This window comes from Pinus tabuliformis, chromosome 5_2 (assembly GCF_031772625.1).
Source record: "Pinus tabuliformis cultivar Carrire ecotype Pingquan chromosome 5_2, CPIR1, whole genome shotgun sequence".
NCBI classification, from domain to species: domain Eukaryota; kingdom Viridiplantae; phylum Streptophyta; class Pinopsida; order Pinales; family Pinaceae; genus Pinus; species Pinus tabuliformis.
In genome coordinates, this window is record NC_142306.1 from 1,114,644,792 (window position 1) to 1,114,667,678 (window position 22,887).

At 35.9% G+C, this 22,887-nt stretch overlaps 1 protein-coding gene across 4 annotated transcripts; it reads left to right on the forward strand.

Moving 5' to 3' along the window:
* The first annotated feature begins 3,220 nt into the window (after positions 1-3,220).
* On the forward strand, positions 3,221-16,924 carry LOC149163131 (uncharacterized). Of its 4 annotated transcripts, XM_089435952.1 has the most exons (5): positions 3,221-3,387; positions 3,557-3,757; positions 16,083-16,169; positions 16,263-16,355; positions 16,528-16,918. In XM_089435952.1, the coding sequence occupies exons 2-5, from the start codon at positions 3,641-3,643 to the stop codon at positions 16,723-16,725; spliced, it is 495 nt and encodes a 164-aa protein (XP_089292078.1). In that variant the 5' UTR covers positions 3,221-3,387; positions 3,557-3,640; the 3' UTR covers positions 16,726-16,918. The 4 variants fall into 4 exon arrangements, with proteins under 4 accessions (XP_089292078.1, XP_089292080.1, XP_089292079.1 ...); XM_089435954.1 differs by lacking the exon at positions 16,083-16,169 and having other exon boundaries at positions 16,528-16,920; XM_089435953.1 differs by lacking the exons at positions 3,221-3,387; positions 3,557-3,757 and adding an exon at positions 6,624-6,778 and having other exon boundaries at positions 16,528-16,919.
* The last annotated feature ends 5,963 nt before the right edge of the window (positions 16,925-22,887 follow it).

Genomic DNA, 22,887 nt, shown 5'->3' on the forward strand with positions numbered 1-22,887 from the left:
ATTTATTTTTAATTTGGGAAATTTTTGTTTTTATATTTTTTGTTTTTAATTCTATTTTTATGCAGTAATATTTTTTTTGGTTGAATTTTGGTAGTAACTAGTTTTTGGTCTAATCATATGTATTAACCATGTTCTTTATGCTACAAGTCTAATTGTTGGGACAAAATTGCTCTTTCAAATAAGTTGCAAAAAGCATATAAATGGAAGAATAGCGATGACAACTATTTTCATTGTCCAACTGTTCAGTATATCATGTATGAAAATATTCAACATTTTTATAAACAATGGATTAGAGGTGAGTCTGTAATTGTACATAATGTTTGGATGATACATAAAAACAAAGTTTGTTTCATTGATGTGGTTAGGATCTACTTTGGATACGAAACCCTAGGTTTGGAAGTATGCAAATAATGAATTTGGTTTACCTTTTATAACAAATGAAATTTTATTTCTTTTTCCTCGTAAAACCAAGGAAGATATGGCAATAATTCTCGTTAGAAAACTACTTCTTGTTGAAGGTTTATAATTGGTTGCAAAAGTTCAACAACTGGGTATAGAAGTTTTTAGTTGCTATTAGGGAAACAATGTGATTATAAGTTTTAGCAGACATAGATCATTCTTGGTATTTGATTCACTTTGAGAATATAAGTACACCAAAGTGGATTAGGTTATGAGTGGATTGGCAAAGCAACCCTTATTTGTTCCTTTTAGTTTTTGAGATATCTCAAGTTCAACTAGTGCTAGTAAATGGTTTCAAAGATGTTTGCTAGGGTTTTTCAACAAGGTCACTAGGTCCCAATGTAACATAGATACTTCATATTTGTTGAAAAGTAAAACCCCCACATAGCACTGAATAGATCATTAATGACTACCTAGAGAACTTAGACTAAATTAATCGTGGAAGTAAAAATTACAACCAAATTAATCATGAAAGTAAGAACTACAATTGAAAAAAACACACTTGGTAATATACTAGAATTCATCCTCTCCAAATCCAAAGTTGATGAATAATATGTTAAATCTTTAATGAAACTCATGAAAAATAATAAGCATGTTATCGATATAAGAGTGCATGAACTTGCTTAATGTATATTTGTTAATTGGAGATGATGAATATCTAAATAAAGTTGATGAATAATATGTTAAATATTTGATGAAACTCATGAAAGATAATAAGCATGTTTATCCATATAGGAGTGCACAAACTTTCTTAATGTGTAGTTTACGAGAAATTTTTCCAGCGTAAATCACAAGATATATCATTTGTTTAGGCATTTCGAACCAACCAGTGTGGTTCATCGTCAGGACAAGTTGAAGAATCAGATCCAACTTTGCATGTTAAATAGTTTGAGAAGAGGGGATATTTGCACCTTAGCCTTAACAACCCTTGCCCAAGATGAATCTATTTAATGGACTAGCTTGGATATGTTAGGTCTTGGATTTCCAGAGTACCCAATCAATGCTTAACTCCCTAGTCCTAGCCAAAATTCACTCCTATTGAAGAGACAACTTGAACAATCTTGCTAATAAGATTAACAAGTTCGTTCCTTTTGATTGATTTACAACAAACCTTAATGCCTCTCTTTTCTTATCCTCCTCTTCCATTCTCCAACAAAAACTTATTAATCTTATATCATAAACACTTTATATAGGTAAGCATTGTAATCATTTTCCTCAACTCACACGGTACCTTTACACCTCAACCCATATAAGTGGACCTAAGTCCATGGCACAACCCATCACACTCTAAGATGGTTCTAATTGTCTCCTCAAAACTAGGACATAACACACCTTAAATGCCAAATGGTTAAGTCATCCCAAATTTGTGGGATTTTTTCCTTCATGGAACACATTCTAGCTAGTGTTGATCAAACACAATGCACTAACACCACTAACACACACTAAAAGTCCTAGATACCCTTACGCTGTGGCACGCACCCAAGCACTTCGACTGCACCTCCATAAAATGCACCTTCAACTTTGGATGTCCCAAAATAGTAATATCCTAACCCAATATGGCCTACTTGTTAGATTTGTGTAGTTCCCTCCTTATCAGATCCTTGCACCTCCTTGCACTCCATGGTAAATCTACTCTAATGGTCACCTTCCAAGTTCCAACACTTCCTTTCACATCATGACATAACCACCGATATACATTACAACAACCTTCAACTTCTTTAGTGGGTTGCACATCTATTTCACATTTCTTCTCCATCTTACAAAGTGGTAGTGCCAAGGAGAGAGTATCAAGTTGAATCAAGGATTGCTCACTTAGTACCACTACTAAGTTTCCTTCGTGCAACTTGTCAAATCCCTTAATTTTGTTTCACAACTTCTCATAGGGCTTAACTTGCTTGTATACACTTCTAAGTGAGACTACAATCCCCCAACCTCTCCTCTGCAACCCTTGTTAGAGTCTTCTTAGACGTGCAATCATGCCTCAAGCTGAATATAACACTAGCATCCCAAATGTGCATGCTCATTCCATCTTTTAATGCTTCGCTGAAACCACATTATGACACTGCTTAAAATGAAATGTTTACATCTTAAGACAATGTACCTACTTTGCTTATGACAATCTAAACTATGCAAGTGGCTAAGAGAGGACTATATTTTCCCAGGATGAAAATATAGGGTCTTACAACCCCATTCACACAATAATTTTAATATATTTCACCCGAAAAAAGATACATACCCTACTCCTTTCAAATTTATCATATAATTTTAAGAAATTAACACTTGTTATTAACTATTAAATAGACTTACTATATATTCTCCTTTGTTTGCACCCACCTTATATGTAAAAACATATAAATATTTTCAATACAACCAAATTAAAATCATATTTTTCCATTTAAAAATTATTAAATTGAAATTAAAAAAAATTACACCTAATAAACTTAAACAACAACCATAAAATTATATTATTATTATTATAAATATTTTCTAACCTAACCAATAACCAAAAACATTATATAGTTACTTCTTTAGTGATGTGAAAATAAAAAAAATGTATTTATTGTTTTAATAACACCTAATAAACTTAAACAACAACCATAAAATTATATTATTATAAATATTTTCCAACCTAACCAAGAACCAAAAACATTATATAGCTACTTAACTAGTGATGTGAAAATAAAAAAATGTATTTACTGTTTTTCACTATGAAATTAGCATTTTTGAAAAAAGGCAAAGCTTTACTTTTCTTTACAAAACCCCTCCCAACCCAAACTTCGTTTACGTTCTAGAACAAGAAGGAGGATCTGTTCGCTTTTCGCAGGGCGGGAGCGAAAACGAGATTGCAGAGATTTGCGAATTAGGGTTTCACCAGTAGCAGACACTCGAACCCCACGATCGGTTCTTCAGTCCATTGATGGCGCCAAGGTATGTTCCATTTTTAACTTCAATGGATTTCCACCCGCACATTCAGTCTTCCACACAGAGAGGAGTACACGCATTTCAGGTTTCTGGTTCAAAATCCAGTGTGTTTTTAGCAGCCACTCTTGTATGTTTAGGTTTTAATCTCTGTGCTGCAATCTATTACTGTTTGCAGGGATGGCGCTGGCATTTGATGAGTACGGGAGGCCATTTATCATAATAAAGGAGCAGGAGCAGAAGACCCGAATCAGAGGCTTAGATGCTCAGAAGGCCAACATTGCGGCCGCCATGTCCGTTGCGAGAATCCTCCGCACCTCACTCGGCCCCAAGGGAATGGACAAGATGCTCCAGAGCCCCGACGGCGATGTCACCATCAGTAAGCTTCTCTTCCATTTATTGAATCTCTATTTCTGGGTCGGTAAAACCCCTTAAAAATCTAAAAATCTGAAACTAAGTAGAATTTATTTTAAAAAACTTATGATTCGTAAGTAGCAGTTACTTTAAAAAATTTATAGGTTTTCCGAAAGGAGTGAAATAAGCAAATACTCTGCGATCTGCTTACTCTTCCTCACAAACTGTGAGGCCCGCCGAGCTAGATGCTCTACATACGACGCTGACTGCCTACGAAAGCTCCCGAATGGGTGAATGCGTTGAGATGTCACTAACATTGAGAGATAGACACTTTCCAGGGATCTACTTGGCGTAGAGGTACTTTTGGCGGGATTTTCACTAACCAAGAAACTTCGTTTACAAATTATTTTGCTCAAAATAACACCAATTGCTCGACAGCAGAAGGTTCATAAAGAAATGGAAATAATAATTTTAAGAAGAATTTCGGAATAAAGAAATAAATTATATAAATGTCCACAAATGATGAAAGGACATTAGGTTAATGGGACTAAAACTATATATTGATGTTGGAGTGCTTAAAGGTATTCGCTGAAAAGGAGAGACTACAAATAAGGTTTCAGATTTAACAGAATGACGAATGATAAAATAATAAAGGGGTGATTATCTCAATTGTTTATAGCCAATGTTGTTGAGCATCTGGCTGGTTCTGGTTACGTGTTAGTAGGTAACCAGTTTAAATCCCCCAATTTAGGTGCACTAGTCTATGTCAACAGTTTTACGAAGAATGCCATTCACAAATATGGAGAAGCATCTCTTGGATTTCCTTATCAGATTTTCAAGGGTTATAATAACAGATAAACCTGATGCAATGAAGACGAGACTAATAGCAGAAGCCTAGAAAATAAATAAGTCCTAATTTATCTAAGCGTCAAAGGACAGGTATGCAGGGCCATAAACCAGGCTGGATTCTATCCTGGCAAACTTTATTGAAGCTCATCGTACTGCAAAGTTTGACGGGTTACGTGTGGAAGGGAGAACCCTGGTGATGGGTGTCTGTCTAGTGTCTACAAGATATAAGCTGAGAATTATAGCTTTTGTAAGATAGCATACCTAGATGGCCTTGTGGATTATCTGGATGATCTCAAATGTGCTTGGTAAGGGTGCTTCTGAATCACTAATCGTCTATTATTTTTGCTCATGACTGGTGCATCTACCGGGTCATCGATGCTTCATCCAGCTGAAAAAATGATGCAATCAATCTAGTGGATCTGGGTCTGGAGGACTCATGCATGTCCTGCTCTTAGAGTATTTGGTTCGCTTTACTTTGTTCTTGAATAATGAACTCTGCTTTCACTGTTGTGGGGAGATTCCGGTCTTAATGGATTTTTTGTTGTCATTTCAAAATTTGTAGTGGAGATAGTGGATAAAAGCCATGCACTGCAACAATGCTCCCAGCCAGATAATTTCATTAAATTTTGGAATCTAATAAGAAAAATCGAAATCGAGTAATAGTTTGTGTGGGAAGCAAAGAAAGTGAGAAAAAAAATCTCTTAGCTTTGAGCTTCATTTATGTGTACTTTGTATAACGGCTACTTGGTTAACTTAGTAGGTCAGTCTTTATTATCTAAAATATGCATATTGAAGATTGGATATCACGGCAGTTTCTCCCTCTCATCGCCATTGTCAACATGGTCGTCAGTGAGCATCTCTACATGAACAGAGGATCTATTTGTCCTTTTAATGTTAACAAATTTATAGTTAATTATATAATAAATATTTTGATGTACATGTACATGAGGACTGATTGGCGCCGTGAGCAAATCCAGGCAAGGGTAGGGGGTTCAAGAATTTTAAGGAAGGTTGCCTCTTGTTCATAATTGTTGTGACAATTTTTCTGATTACTGGAGGTTCAAGAATTTCAAGGAAGGTTGCCTCTTGTTCATAATTGTTGTGACAATTTATCTGATTACCTTGACCTCCCTGATTTCAGCATACGTGTAACTAGGAATGGCTATAAACCATAGTAGCAAAATTTGAATCCGAATATGTATTCAAATACAACTCAGTATGGAAAATACCTAATAAAGAAATGCAGCATGGTTCCAATATGGAAATCTATATTTCTCAGTATGAAAATAAGCGTTTTGTTCCATATTTTAGAAGAATTTCATCCTCAGAACACACTAAAACCAGAAAAAGCAATCTATTCTTTGAAAATTTTGCAATGTAGTTTATTTTTAAGTGTTTTCTTACTGTTATTTTTATTTTTTTGAGGTTTTTGCTATGTTTTTTTGGGGCTTATATGTTGATGGGTATCAAAGACATTATAAGGTAAGTGAACTGTTCTGTATCTGCATTGCAGTGAAAACATACTGAATTTTGTACTGTTGCCGAATTTCCATATAATAAAGAGCAATATGACCAAATCTTGCTACTATGCTATAAACTAGATTTCCAGCATTGAAATCCCCTTGTGTATTCAGCTATGGGTCCTGTGGGTCATCTCGACTCCCTCCATGATAGTCCTTAGAACATATTCAGGTTTGTATTTGTTCAATAGAAATGTAGGGAAACAAATATTCCTTTCAAAGGTGTATTAATTCATACAACACATATTTAACATTTTACTAAAATATTACTTTTACTTACTTCCATATCCCACTACTTCTATGACGTTGCACAAACCTACTTCCATATCCCACTACTTCTATGACGTTGCACCGATTTGTGCAAATGCTAGTTCTATATACGATGTAGGGTTTCAGGGTCGGCGACAATGCTCTTTAACTTGTTAAAACATTTATATCTTAAAATGGGTTGTTATATCGGATGTAGGGTTTCAGGTCCGCAGATATATCCTTCTCCGAGGGGTTTCAGGAGGGCAACTTACGCCGCGCCCCCTTTTCAGGTAGACGCATTTGCAAATATTTGCATTGTGCTATTTTTCTTTCCAGGCGGCGGATTGACTTGATCGGTGCACGGACAAAGGTGCATTTTTGGATAACCGATGCGGCTGGTTCAGATCCTCATATGCAATCGGATAGAGGTGAGTCTAAGCCTTGATTTCTTTTGTCCCTCTCAACCCATATTCTCTTATCACGATGTCTTTTTTGTTTTGTATTTCCGCTTCACATTTTCCAGAAGAGGTGCTGCTTATATTTGCTTTCACAGACTCATAGCAGGCATATTTTTTCAATCTGTGTTTTTTTTGGCGCATTTATTGGCTTACATATCGATTGATATTGATATATTTTCCCTCAATTTTTCTAATCTTTTATTTCATCCGAGTATAAAGAGATACATTCTGTAAATGCTTTAAGCTTCGAGAAATATCAGAACGAAAATATACATTCTTTGCTAAGCCTAAAGAAGGCATTGATATTGATTGAAGGGTCCTGTAACTTCTCTAAAATTCAGAATTCTTCTTTTGAGGCACTTGGATCATCTTCAAAATACTGACTGTCATAAGAATCCCCATTCGAGGATGCAGAAATATGTTCGTGTAAGATATGACAATCCTTGATTTCACTTCATAACCTTGATACCTCAGCCAACTGTAGTCCTTCCTTCCTCAAGGTGTCTGCTTCACCATTTAATTCTTTGTAGACATGTTCAAAGCACTCTGAAATAAAAACGGACAGAACGTTTGATTTCATCTTCTACTACTGCCATTCATCCAATTAATTACTAACAACTGATGAATTTAGTAACACTTGTTTAACAGATTCTTCTCCTACAGGAAAGTAGCACAGTCTGAATTTAAAGGCTAATCGAAACTGTAATCTGAATGTCGTTTGAGCCTATAAACGGACACAGTTAGAAAACATGCACAGAACATGTAGATCTCTGTCGAGAACCCCTGTTAATGCTATTCCATTATCATTGAATAAAAATCTGCATCACTAACATATCTCAGTGCAAAATGCAGTGCCCCCTTCCAAGTATTAGAACTTGTGTTTTGTGGCAACCTAATGAACTTGCCTAGGCTGCACCATGTACTGAAAGTGTTAACTGCAAAACAAATGTTAGGCCTTGTGTTAACTAAGTACATGAGGGAACCTATCAATTCCCTGTATACAGATGTTCATCAAATCTGAATTAGAATCAGCAAAGTACAATGGATTTACTACCACAGGGGAGTAGCCATGGGTTTGCAGTACATCATTTGAAATCTCATCAGAATTTCAATTGCATACACTGGAGTAGCCATGGGTTTGCAGTCCATCATTTGAAATCTTCTAAGAATTTCAATTACATACTTTTTTTGTCCAAGGAACACTTCACCTGCACTTTGCTACACCCCTAGAGCCAGCAAGTAGTGCTTCAAGTCATGACAAATTCTCTTGCCAATTTTGCCCTGCACCAGTTTGTGGATTCCTTTTAACTTCCTGTGAGTGTAAGATTGTCTACATATGGGACTAAAACAAGCAAATTAGAATGATCTACCAAATTGTAAAAATTAGAATATGCATCTGTCTCAGTGAAACCCAAATCTGAAAGTTATTCATCGATCTTGGAGTGCCATGCAAATGGTGCCTGTTTCAACTCATAAAGGGCCTACTTCAACTTGTAAACATGGGTCTCAAGCCTATTCACCTAAAAGCCTCTTGGTTGGTTTATTCATATAACTCCTTAATCAACCTATTAAGAAATGTTGTCTTTACATAAATTTGATATAAAATCCAATGGAAGATTGTTGTGAAAGACATAGTAAATCTGATAGAGGTATATTTAGTAACAAGAGCAAAAGTCTCCTCATAGTCAACTCCTTTTTAATGGGAGAACCGTCCAGCCACAAACCGAGCTTTGCAGTTTTATATGCTGCTATTTGGTGCATGCTTAACCATGCATGATTGTTGTAAGAAAAACTAGAGTCAAATACTGACTTCTCCACTAGTCTAGGCACTATCTCCTACCCATCATTCTTTAGGAGGAGATGTATTCCTCCATCATGGCATTTTGCAGTACTTGCTTCCTTACTGCTGTTACTAGAAGGTTTTGTTTCAATAATGAAAGATATCAGTGCAACATAACTAGGGAACTTTTTAGGAGGGTGGCTTATTTGAAGGGAAGTAGTTGGAGCACCAACTTACTCTGTTGCCTCTTTTAATGTCTAGATTAGCCATCTAGGCTTTCTAGCTGAACTTGAAGGTAAAGAGGCACCCCTTGCACTTCCAAAAGCTTGTTGATCTAAGTATGTGTTTCATGATCTTTTTTATTTCTGCAGATCTGTTTTTGGGATACCAAGCTCTTCTGCCTCCATGGTCACTATTGGACGTTCTTGAGACTTAGAGGACCATGCATTTTCTTCAAACTTGGTATCTCTGCTCACAACTACTTTATGTTGAGATGGAATGTATATTCTATAAGCTTTTGAGGTTTCACTCTAACCTACAAAAATGCCCTTCAAACTAGAAGGTTCCAACTTGGTCCTTTTCCCATCTGGAATATGAATGTAGATAGGACAACTGAAAAACTCAAAGATGTGTTACTTGAGGCTTCTGAATTCTTCCAGTCTTATCCTTCAAAATTCTGTGAGGATACCTATTCAAAATATAGACAATGATGAGACATGTTTATACACAGAGACACATGAGCAGAACTAGATCATGAATCAAGGCCCCAAACTACTGAGGGTTGTAGGGAACTATCAACATTTTCTTGATTCTTGATTTCATGCAAAAGGTATCAGACTCCTTTGGTTTTTGTGAATTAAGTCTAGGACTTCCTAGAAGAATCATCAATAAAATATTCATAGTAAATGTTACTTGATAAGGAAGTTGAAGAGATGGGCCCACATACATTTGAGTTGATTAGGTCAGAAACCCCTCTTGACCTATGTTTACTGCCAGGAAAACATCCTTTACATGCTGGCCAAGTGCACAACCTTTGCACACTCCTTTCTTCTCAGCCTTGAAGATTGGCAATGCCCACACCATGTTTTTCAAGATTGGCAACATTCACTAGTGCAAGTGACCTGGTCTCTTTTGTCAAAGCTCACACATGTTGTCACTATCATACCCTAAAGTTCTTATAGGATTCCCTTGCAATTTAGGATGAGGACTTGTTGATCTTCAAAGTTAGCCATATATGTAGGATCTATCATCACTGGAATTGGAAAGAGATTTTTAGTTAAGCTAGGTACATACAAAACATCATTAACTTAGTAAGCTTAAGGATATCACTTGATGGATCCCACTCTTGCAACTGGATATGTGGCATCATCACCAAGTTCTACTAAAGGTACTCTTGTTAGAGGTTGTATGTTTGCAGGCTCCACTGTCCACATACCAGTCCACATCAGACATGATGTCAGATGACAGGCATGAGACCATTGAGAAGTGTATCTCGAGATTGGATGAAAGCTCGTCCACTTGAGCTGATGCTTTTGTACTCTTTACAAGTTGCTTTCCCTTCCCCTTCTTTTGATGACATTGGAAGCGAAGTGCCCAAACATTTGACACTTGAAGCACTTGATGTGGCTCAAGTCCTTCCTTCCCTGGTTACAAGAACCTAGCTTCTCTTTCTTCCCTTTTTAACCCTTCTTAGTTCCTCTTTTCTTGTTGCCCTTCTTCGTCTTACTAATGGGGACAACATTCTGCTCCTTCTAGTTGAAGTCATTCCATAGCCTCTTCAAAATGGGAAGTTCTAACTTTTTTTTGGCCTAGATGTCATAGCCAAAAAGTTTCCAAAAAGAACAGGACCTATTTAATGCAATGAGTACTAGCTTTTCACCCTTCACCTCCTCTCAATTGCTGCAAGCTGATCATGGAGATCAATAATCTTCATTAAGTAGGAAATTACAATATCCTTTTACTCATTTGCAGGGATTAAGCTTATTTCTTAGCAATGTCTTCTGTTTGTTGTTCTCACTCTGATAGAGTGACTAGAGCATCAAACATGTACTTTATTGTGGTCTTTTTGGTGATGTGAGGGATCTAATGATCCTTCATAGATTCAAGTATGACTCACTTGACCTTGGCCATCTTCTTTTTATGATTTACTAATTACACAGGTTTGGGAGGCTCTACAACCAGTTTCTCAATGAAGTTAGACAAATCCTACTCCAACAATATCTTTGTGCCTAGAGGCGCTCACCAGCCTGGTATGGAAGAGATGTTGTAATGTCGTGTCTTGATATGTAAACATTTTGACTCAGTCAAATTGCATAAAATGGAAATGAAATAAAATTAAAAAAATAAAAAATAAAAAATAAAATTAATAATTAAAATAAACTTGAGGTAAAATAGTCAATTTATTGTTGGTGGTTTTGACAACCCATGGTTTTGCTAATGGTATTCTTATGTAAGAATAATTTCTCACTCTAGATCCATCTTAACTCCAGATCTATCGAGTGTCGAGAGGGATCAAATCTATTGAGGTGCAAACCTCTTTTAGAGTGAAAAGAAATTTGATCCCGCCAAATGCTTGGAAGATCTGTAGTTAAGATGGATGCAGGCTGGTTACCTAAGACTTCCCTGGGATGAAGTTAAGAGGGACCTTCCAATCTGTCCATGTATTTGAGATTGACTGTAGCCATACTACTGCATTGGAATATCACCTAAACGAAAGTTAAGACAGATCAGCAGCCTAACAAAGAACCCGACAACTTGAAACTTCACTGTGCTTTTCTCAAGCATGGATCACAGCATCCGATCCCTGGAGCCTCCTGACAGCTCCCTTTCATAGGTAGCAGTCCTACTATCTATTCAAGGATTTTTAGAATGTTTCAACAAACCTTTCTCTGATACCATTATGAATTTTTGTCTAACTCATTGTAAACAGATTCTTCTTCTAGTGGAAACTAACACTGTCTAAATTTAAAGGCTAATCAAAACTGCAATCTGAATCTCATTAAAATCTACAAACACAGTTGGAATGCATACATTGGAACACACAGATCAATGTCAAAAACACATGTTACTGCTATTCCAATACTGCTGAATAAAAATCTGCTAGAAAGGATTTTGTGTAAGAACTGAAACTAACCCTATTACAGATCCATACTCTCACTCTTTCTTATAAGTGACACCTAGGGTTTATAAAAATAGATATATTACTTAGATCTCTGGATCTGTGCTCTATCTAACTGATAAAAAATGAATTCAGAAAGACTGAAAAATAAAACAGAACTGACTCATCTAACTTTAGCACTTTATCTTTAACCTGAAGTATAATGATAAAATTATCTTATTCTTTTTATGGCTGGTCCATACATGCATGTGTGTGCCCTTATTGCTGGAATAGTAAAATTTGTGATGTGCTCCTACTGTCTATTTATTGCTGCATTCTCACCAACAGATCATTATGCTGTTTGGAATTTAATGCTGCATGGATTTGTGTAATGCTGCTGTAATATAAGGTGCCCAGATCTGCCATGTGTGCTCCAACCTAGTAGAAGATGATCTGGGGTACACTATCTAACAACAATGAGCCAACAAACACTGGTATTTTTTTAAATGCCACTGTGGGCTGCTAGCTTTTAGAGTATTGTTAGGGAAATAAGCTCGGTGTAGTTATTTGATCCTCACCTAAATCTGTTTTAAATCTGATACAGTGAGAGTTATTGAGATAGAGAACACATATGGCTTCCCTTTTTTGGGGGGTACCTTGACTAGCTCCATCAAAGTAATCCCCATGTTCCAGATTTGTCCATAGGAGCATGAATCAACTTTTTCTGTGTTGGGGTTGATGAAAAAGCTTTGAAGTTTGAGAATATTGACTGACCTTGGAAGGCACATTGAAAGAGTTATATACCTGTCTTCAAAGATTTCAACATTTCTATCTTTCTAGATTCCCCATGATACTATTAGAGGAAGGCCTTTGAGGACTGAGTTTTGCTACCACTTTTTAGAGCACTCTTCAGCATAACCTCCTTGTCCACAGTCCTTTATCCTTGTCAAACCATCCAGATTTCCTTTATTAAGGACAAAATATCAGTAAGTGGTCTATGTTATTTTCAACTCTTTTACACATGATACATTTGCTTGGACTTGATCCATTTCTTCTCTTAAGAACTTCCTATGTGGGTGCTCTATTTAAGATTTCCAACTGCATGTAAATAATGAACTTTTGAAAGGTTCTTATCCAGATGCGCTTCCACCATGAGAGTGTGCATTCTGGTCTGTCCAGGGTACACGATTCTTATCCTAACTTTGGAGTGTAAATCCCCAAGGCTGGATTTTAGACCAGACATGTTCATCATCAGAGTCTTTTATATAGGCATGGCACACTTTTGATTTGTTTATAAATCTTTTTGATTGAATATTTTCTTGGCCTTTGAGTCGTCTCTCTGTTCAGCGCTATTCCAATCCTGCTGGCAAATGGAGGAGTTTCCTGGTCCAGCTGCCTGGTCTAGATTGAAGAGAGTTTATCACTGCTTTTGGCAGCTTGTACTCAGCTCCACTGCTTATCCATGGGTCTATACTGATCTTCGCCTTAGCCTCATTGCAAACCTTCCATGCCAGCAATCTGCCTATTAAAGGGAATGTTATAGTCAGTACTTTCAATAATATGGATGCATTGTTGATTGACTTGTTTGGGTTTCCAATCCAGTCTTCTGCTGAATTGGGCTCAATATATCTCTGAATGTGAATCTGATTCCAGAGGTCCTCTTTTGATATTAGTCTCCACATACACTTGGCTTTTAGGGCTTTCCCGAAGGAATGATATTCGATATGTAATGCATGTGGGCTTTTTTGTATACCTTTGTTTTCTTAGCAAAATATAGTCTTATATTATAAAAACAGATCAAGTACTGTAATTGCTTTCTCTTTGCATCCATGCTAGAAGAGCCAACATATCAGATTGGGCATCATATTTGGAATGTCTCATGTCATTCTAAGGACAAAATCCACAACAGTGATAAGATTCAATGTTTGCTTTTATTTTTATTGTGCTCTTTCCAGCTTTGTGGCTGGAATGTGTTGTAGGTCCAATTGAATCTGTATTGAGTTCAACCTGATTGTACAATGTATTTTTCTAACTTTCTACAAACATGTTGTTTATATCTAGTATAAGCAGATGGGGGATAGACTCATGGAGTACTAGGCTTGTGCAGTTACATCCTGTAATTAATCTATTAAGATTGGTTCTGGTCTCCTTAAGTCCATATCCAGATGGGTCATGAGGGGAATGCAGAAGTTGATTTTGTATTCTTATCGGCACTGGGTCATAGATCCCACGATCCTTCATTTAATGTCTAGTTTTTGTCAATAATTAGGTTCTGTTCTTTAGATACTCCAATCTTTAGTTTTAACTTTTAATGTGTAGTGTTCTTTTATGGTGATTATTTTTTAGTATTTAGATCCTGTAATGATCCTTCTACTATGATTGGTTCTTTTTAAATTCTTTTCTAAATCCTTTTCTAAATCCTTGATGTCAAAGGAACACAATTTCGTTATCGAGTCAGGCAAGTCTTTGTTCATTGGAATTAAAAACATTTTACGGAAATGAGAGTGCTACCAGGAAAAAATTTAGATAATACAGTTCTGTAGTTTGATGCTACAACAAATTTTGTTTGTGCTGTCACTGCCTTGTTTGGTTATTGGTATCAATTCTACTTTGGTACTGCATTTAGATACTTCAAGCTACATCATTTCCACATAAGATTGATAGGAATTCGACTATGTAGTGATTATAAAAAACACTGTTGTTTATCTATCCTATTTTAGTACTACCACACGACTTGCAATTGTGCTAAACATAAAATACGAAATAGTTAAAATTTTGATCCATTTTTTGCTTTTGTAAGAAAACAATAGTTTATTTTAACCAGTGTTCCATGAGGATGTGTCCCCTATGGTGGGGCGCACGTATCCACGCTTCCCACACACCTAGGATGGGAAGATGCTCAGGGACACGTTTCCCCACGCCCCCTTTAGGGAGACAGGGAGACGCAGGGGGAAACGTTTCCCTACTGTGGGGATGTGTTTCCCCAAAAGGGGTGCTTCTGGGCAGCTCCCCTAAAAAAGGGCTAGGTGCTCCCCCTTAATTTTGCTTGAAACAATAATTTATGAGTGGGAAAGCTCAACATTCAACCCTAGGGCCCTATTAATTGACTTAGGATGTTTGAGAGTGGTTCTGACCTCATTTTATTTCATATGGAGAAAGTAAATTTCAGATTCCACTCAAAATGCATCAGACATAACATTTTTTAGGATTTCAGGAATGAGTGAATTGTGATGTTTCCATTGGGCTCTATTATATATAAGGGTTTGGAACTACCATTTAATCAAGAGCACCAAGCCCAAAAGCACCCCTTTTGAGGGGGGCCATGTTCTGCTTAATTTTTTTCTAGTAACTGTTGTAATATAGAAATTAAAAAAAATTATAAAACAACCATAAAAAAAAATTAAAATTAAAAAGAACAACACATAACAAATATCAAAACCTAAACTAATTTGCAATCTCTAACTCACTCATTCGAGTTACCAAGCTTATGTCTACTCAGCTTGCTGCGCAGCACTATTTGACTTACCAGTTAACTGTTGCACCTCCTCCTCCATGGCACTCCTAAAATGCTCATTGGCCATTTTTAATCGTCAGTTTTAACTTTCGAGTCTTGACTTTAGATATGGATGACCTTAGACTGATTCTTTGACTTTCACTCTTTACTTTTTTTGAGTTTGAGTTATATCAATTTACTATTCCAATCTTCAGGCTTAAGTATCTACTATAGTCTATTTTGGTTAGTACTAATTAGATTCTAGAATCACGAATTTAAATTTTAAATCAATTTAGAATCTAGAATGATGAATGATGAATTTAATTTTTAAATCAATTTAGATTCTAGAATGTTGAATAATGAATGATGAATATGGATCAATCTAGTTCATTATTGAATCTCGTGGTGTATGAATGAATGATGTATGTATTAGTATGAATGATGAGTATGGATCAGTGTATTTCATTATTTAATTCAATCATGTACGGATCAATGTATTTATGCTTTCATTATTGAAAATATATATATATATAGATATAGATATATATATATAGATATTAAAAAAATTATATACCCCCATATCCCCTGCCCCCTAATTTTACCTAAAATTTGAGGGTACTCTCACACGCCCCCCCTGTGCATCACCCCAGACATGCATCTCCCTATCCCGGAGTCTTGGTGGAACATTAGTTTTAACTTGCCAACATAGAAGGGTTGAAAATATAGTATGACTTCATATTGAAATATGACCATGCCCTTCAAATTTGATGCTAGGTTGAAGAAGTATTTTAGGAAAAGTATTTTGAAGTGTGTTCTAGTGTTTGCCTTTTAGAAAATGTTATTCTTTTTTCAAGCTTTCTTTTCAGTTCTTATAACTGATTTGTTTATTTTACTTTAGTTTAAGGACAAGGCATCCAAGGCGAGGTTAACCAAGACAAAAGTCACTCATCGTAGTGGCCATAAAGGTTTAAAAGCACTGATAACAACCTTTGTAAGCATATTAAACATGTGATATTTTTTTAATAAATTTTGTACTAGAAGAAAGTCATTGTTATCTAATTTCTCCCTATTTACTGATTGATAGGAACTAAAATATGGAAGACCTCCAAATCATTTGGAAAAGGAGGTGCTGCAGCAAAAGAGATGGGTTGAATTTGTTGTTTGGATGGACTCTATGGTATGTAATCTTAGTTGGATTTCCAATATACTTTTAAACCATATTTTCATTTTATTTTTTAGTACTATTAGATATTATATCTTACCTCATTTTATGGTTAACATTGTATAACAAAAACATGTGTTGTGTTATGTAATTAATACTAACATGTAATATTGATTTTTTTTGTCAGAATGCTATAGGTAATGATTGCCAAGACGATGATCCAAATTATGTTCAACATATATCAGGAGATGATGAGGATGAGGATGAGGATGATGGTGGTGAAGGAGGAGATGATGATGATAGTTGCGGTGTTGGTGATGATGTGGATCAGAGTAATGAGGATGGTCAAGATGATCATGAGGATGATCTTGGTGGTGGTAGCTAGGCATGCACATGCATTGTTTTTTATGAAGAAATTATTGTGTAGAATGACATTGTTATGTTTAGATGGGTGTTGTGAATTTACCCTATATCAATGAGACATTTTGATTTTGTAATCATACGATGAGTTTGATTTATGTATGTTGTTAATTTATCGTAGAATAACGATATTCATGAAATATTTTGATTTGTTAATCATATTTGAATTTTACTTGTTTTGATTAAAAATAATACTGATTTTATTAGTATTATGTTGCTATTTTATACATGTTTTGAAAATTGTTAATGACACATTGTTATTTTTTTGGATGGATGTTGTCAATTTCTCTTAAATTTCTTTACAAATGATTTTGAATTGTGATATCTGCTTTAATGATATTTAGAAACTATCATATATTTCACTATGAATCTATAAACGGGGTCATATATGTAAAGAAAAATATACTCTATATAAGAAGTCAAATGCGGATGTAACCATGGATGCAAAATTGAAAGTAAAATTGGATGTTAAACTAGGAATTAATACAAAATGCAAACAATTGACATACAAAGTGTTTTAAATTAGAAGTGAAAAATTGTGCAATAGTTGACACAAAGAAGGGAACAAAACATGGCATACAAAAGGATATCAAATTGGGCAAAAACAAGGACACATAAATGGGCACCAAATTAGATGCAAAAAAGACAACTAGATGTAAAATAAGATGCAAAGTTGAGCGTTAAAAAGAAGCAAAAAACGTTACAAATTAATATGCCAAAGGATGATGCAAATAATGGTGTAAATTTGGGATGCAAACTTGGGTGCAAAAAAGGAAAAAAAAAAAAAAGATGTAAGAAAAGACATAAAACAAGATGCAAAATGGGGCTGAAAAAAGGTGAAACCAAGGATGCCATATTGGATGTAAAAATGATTCCTAATCACATGCAAATTTAGGCTCGAACTCAGACACAAAATTATATGCAAATGTGGACACAAAATGAGGCAAAAAAAGATGCAAATTTGGATGGTGAAAACGATGTAAAACTAGACACCAAAAAAATGCAAAATTGGATGAAAAAGTCGGTGTAAATAATGGTGCAACATTGGACACAAGTAGACACAAAAAATGGTGCAAAAAGGGGCATAAAATAGCTTAAAATTGGATGCAAAACTTGGTGCAAAAACAAATACAAAAGTAGACGTAAAAAATGGCTCTAAATTGAATGTACCATTAGACACAAAATAAGATGCAAAGGTGGACACAACACATGACTCAACATAAGATGCAAATATAAATGCAAATTTGGATGCTCAAAATGATGTAACATTAGATGCAAGAGATGGTGTTAAAAATGATGCAAAATTGGATGAAACAAATGACGCAAAATATGGTGCAAAATGAGATGGGAAAAATGGAGACAAATCAAACGTAAATGTGGATGTAAAAAATGGTCCAAAAAAAGATGCAAAAATGGGCACAAAAATGGATGCAAAATTTGGTGCTAAATCAAATTCAACACATGGTGCAAAGATAGGCACCAACGCTGGTGCAAAAATAGAAGCAAAAACTAGTGTAAGACTAGATACAAAACCTGGCGTAAGACTAGATGCAAAAACTGACACAAAATGGATGCATAAAAAGACGTTAAATTGGATTCAAAATACAGTCTAAACTTGATGCAAATGATGGTGCAAAAATGGAAGCAAAGAATGACACAAAATAGGAAGAAAAAGAGAATGAAAAATAGATGCAAAAAATGACACAAAACTAGAAGCAAAACCTGTCATAAAATAAGATGCAAATCTTGGTTCAAAATTTGACGCAAAAAATGATGCATAGTTTGGTGTAAAAAATGATGCAAAATCTAGCGTGAAAAAGGATGCAAAATCAGGTGCAAAAAAGGACGCTTTAAAAATTGTACAATAGAGCCAGATTTAGCGCCAGGTTGCTCATCACAATTACAAAAAAAATGCACTAAAATCTGGCGCTAAATCTGGCGCAAATCGCTGGTTTTGTTGTAGTGTGATTGATGGTGGTTGGTACCCATAAAGTGCCATAAATGGGGTCATTTTTGTTGCTGTATGGAAGGAAGTGTTATACCACCATTCAGCTAGAGGCAACCATTTGACCCATTGTGTCTGTTTATCAGATACAAAGCAACGAAGATATCCTTCCAAACATTTGTTTACTATCTCAGTTTGCCCATCAGATTGAGGATGATAAGATGAGCTATGAGCTAACTGAGTACCAAGACAAGAAAATAATTCTGTCCAAAAATTTCCAGTGAAAATGGGATCTCTGTCACTTACAATAATCTTTGGGTTTCCATGTAGCTTTTGAATTGTTTCCATAAATGCAGTAGAAACTGTACTGGCTTTAAATGGATGTGATAATGCACAAAAGTGTGCATACTTGGTAAGTCTGTCAACTACCACCATGATGACACTCTTTCCCTCAGACTTGGGTAAACCTGTGATAAAATCCATTGAAACCTCCTCCCAACGTTGGCTTGGAATGGATAAAGGTTGTAATAGACCCGGTGTCTTAATTGTTTCAACTTTATTTTGTTGGCAAACCAAACATTCCGCTACAAAATTTTGAATATCTGATTTAAGGCCATCCCAAAAAAATTCCTTCTTAACCCTGTGGTAAGTTTTTAAAAATCCTGAGTGCCCTCCTAAGGGAGAAGTGTGCAATTCCATAAGAATCTTTTGTTTTAGCTGGGAATTCTTACAGAGATATAAGCGATCTTTGTACCCTAACGAATCATTTTTCCAGCTAAATGTATCAGAAGTACTTGAATCTTGTTGTAGCTTTCGAATAAGTGCCCACACTTCTTCGTCATTCTTCCATTCCTCCTTTGCTTCATTTATCCAATCTGGTTGGATAATAGAAATGGCACACAACAATGCTTCCATATCCTCATCCTTTCTTGAGAGTGCATCTGCCACCACATTTTGCTTCCCTTTTTTGTAGATGATTTCAAAGTCGTAACCCAACATCTTTGTGACCCACTTTTGTTGCTCTTCAGAGGATAATCTTTGTTCTAAAAAGTATTTAAGGCTATCATGATCCGTTTTTACCTTGAAGTGTCTTCCCATTAGGTAGGGTCGCCATTTCTTAAGTGCATGGAGTATTGCCAACATTTCCTTCTCATAAATAGCTTTGCTTAAAAACTTTCCCTTGATTGGACGACTTTCAAAAGCAATGGGTCTTTCATCTTGCATTAGAACAGCACCAATTCCATTTCCTGAAGCATCACATTCCACAATAAAGGTTTTTGTGAAGTCCGGTGTAGCTAAGACTAGTGCTTGGCACATTGCCTCCTTAAGATGTTTAAAGGCCTTTGTTGCTTCCGGAGTCCATGAAAATGAATCTTTCTTCAATAATTTTGTTAGAGGTGCTGCTATTCTCCCATAATTCTTAACAAACTTGCGATAGTACCCTGTCAACCCAAGAAATCCTCGCAGATGCTTTATGGATGTGGGGATTTTCCATTGCTTAATGGCTTTAATTTTGCTAGGGTCTACCTTAACTCCTTCATGAGATACAATATGACCCAAATATTCCACCTCCTGGACTCCAAAGAAACATTTGGATCTTTTTGCATATAATTGTTTCTCCTCCAATAGTTGTAGCACCTTGTCAACATGTTCAACATGATCCTTCCAAGACTTGCTGTAGATTAGTATATCATCAAAAAATACTAACACAATTTTTCTAAGGAATGGTTTGAAAATTGAATTCATCAAACCTTGAAATGTTGAAGGTGCATTGGTAAGGCCAAAAGGCATGACCAAAAATTCATAATGACCCTCATGAGTTCTAAATGTCGTTTTCGGAATGTCTTTAATCTTCATTCTGATTTGATGATATCCCGAACGAAGATCCAACTTGGTGAAGTAAATTGATCCATGCAATTCATCCAGTAATTCATCAATGACAGGAATGGGGAACTTATCTTTAATAGTGAGCTTGTTGAGCTCCCTATAATCTGGACACATGCGCCATGATCCATCCTTCTTGTGCACCAATACTACTGGAGCTGAGAAAGAACTTTGACTCGGTTGAATTATACCAGCCTCTAGAATTTCTGCAACCATACGTTCAATTTCACTTTTTTGGACATATGGATATCTGTACGGCCTGATGTTTGGAGGAACACTTCCTGGAATCAGATGAATAGCATGATCATGATCACGCATAGGTGGGAGACCTTTGGGAGTCTCAAATACCTTGGAATGATTGTCCAGGACTTTTTGGAGATCTGGAGAAATAGACGATTCCAATGTGGAAACATCTAGCGAACATAATTGTGCAATTACACCTCTTTGCTCCTTTTTTAGAAGCTTTGTCATGCCATTAGAGCTGATTATCTTTCCTGGTTTCCCTGCAATACCCCTTAATTCAACTTCCTTTCCTTCCAAAGAAAATTTCATGAAAAGTTCTTGAAAATTAAAAGCTATTGTACCCAAGGATTGTAGCCATTGGACTCCTAGTACAACATCAGCACCTCCCATTGGAATGGAAAGCATTGGGCTACTCAATACATATTCTCCCATGGATAGCTTGATATTATGGCACTTTCCAAAACAATTTATTGTTCCTCCATTTGCAATCATCACTTGACACTCTGGTGCTGGATATAGGAAGCAATTCAATTCTTTTGCTACCCTACAATGAATAAAATTGTGGGTGCTTCCTGAATCAATCAACACTATTACCTTTTTCTTCTTGATTTGCCCTTCTATCTTGATGGTTTGAGGAGTGGTAATTCCCGCCAATGCATTACAAGATATGGTCGGGTTTATTTTTTCTTCATCTAGGCTTTGTTCCTGGAATATATCCTCTTCTTTTGACCTTTCTTGCTCCTTTTCTTCTTCCTCTTCACAATCTATGTAGAATAATTTCTTCTCAGCACACTTATGACCTTTTGTGTATTTGCTATCACAATTGTAACAAAGCCCTTTTGCTCTTTTTTCTTCCAATTGTTGTGGTGTCAACCTTGTAGGTTGTGGAAGACTATGGGCAACAACACTTCCGTCTTTATAGTTGTGAATGGTATGCTTCCTAGTTGCCATAATTTTGATTTCCATTTTTCTTGCTAACCTGAATGCCTTCTCTAATGAATCAGGTTCCCAAAGGCGCACATCATGTTGGATATTATCCTTTAAAGACCCTATGAACACATCAATCCTATGCTCCTCTGGAATATCTTTTACCCTTATGTTCAATTTTTGGAACTCCTCAATGTGCTCCATTATTGAACCCTTTTGTTTGAGACTTATCAATTGGCTAAAAAAAGTGTTGCTTTTTGTATCCTCATAATGTGCTATCAATTCTTCCGTAAAAATTGCCCAAGTGATAAACTGTTTACGAGAACAAATCCATTGATACCATACAAACTGATTTGGTTCCAAATATAAAGTTGCCATACGTACCTTTTGTGTGTTTTGCACATTATTGAGATCGAAGAATTGCTCCATCTGTAATATCCATGTGGCGGGATCCTTGCCATCAAACTTCCTCATATCGATTTTTGGAACATGGTGAGTCTTCGATCCAACATTAGAGTCTATGGAATCATGATTAACATTTCTTTTGTTCTCATCATGAGTTTCCTTTAGTACTCTTTCACCCTTAGTGACTATTTCTTGTAGCAACTTATCCATCTTATCATCCATGCCATCAATTTTAGCGTCCATGCCATTCACCTTAGCTTCCATGCCATCCATCTTAGCTTCTACACCTTTCTTTAAACCATCCATCTTAGCTTCTACATCTTTCCTTAAACCATCCATTTTAGATTCTGTTGATTTTTGTGCAAGTGATACTCGTTGCACTTGTTCTTGTAATTTTGATATATCATATAGCATTTCTTCTTCTTCTTCATGAGTCATGCTAGAGATTTCAGGCTCCTTACTAGGTGTTTGCATTTTCTTTCCTCGGGGCATCAGTTACCGATAATAATTCTCTAATATGCCCTTTGAATTCCTTCAAAATAAATTTTCAAACCAAGCTTAAGCAAAAATTAAAGAAAATCTACACACCTTTTTTCACTTTGTAGGAGATCGATATTGCCTCCGATGTATCTCTGTACTTTCTGATTATCTAGTTCTAAATTTGTGACCTGTAGTAGCCCTCTGTGTCCTCTTTCCAATTCCACAAGTCTGACCCAAATTGGA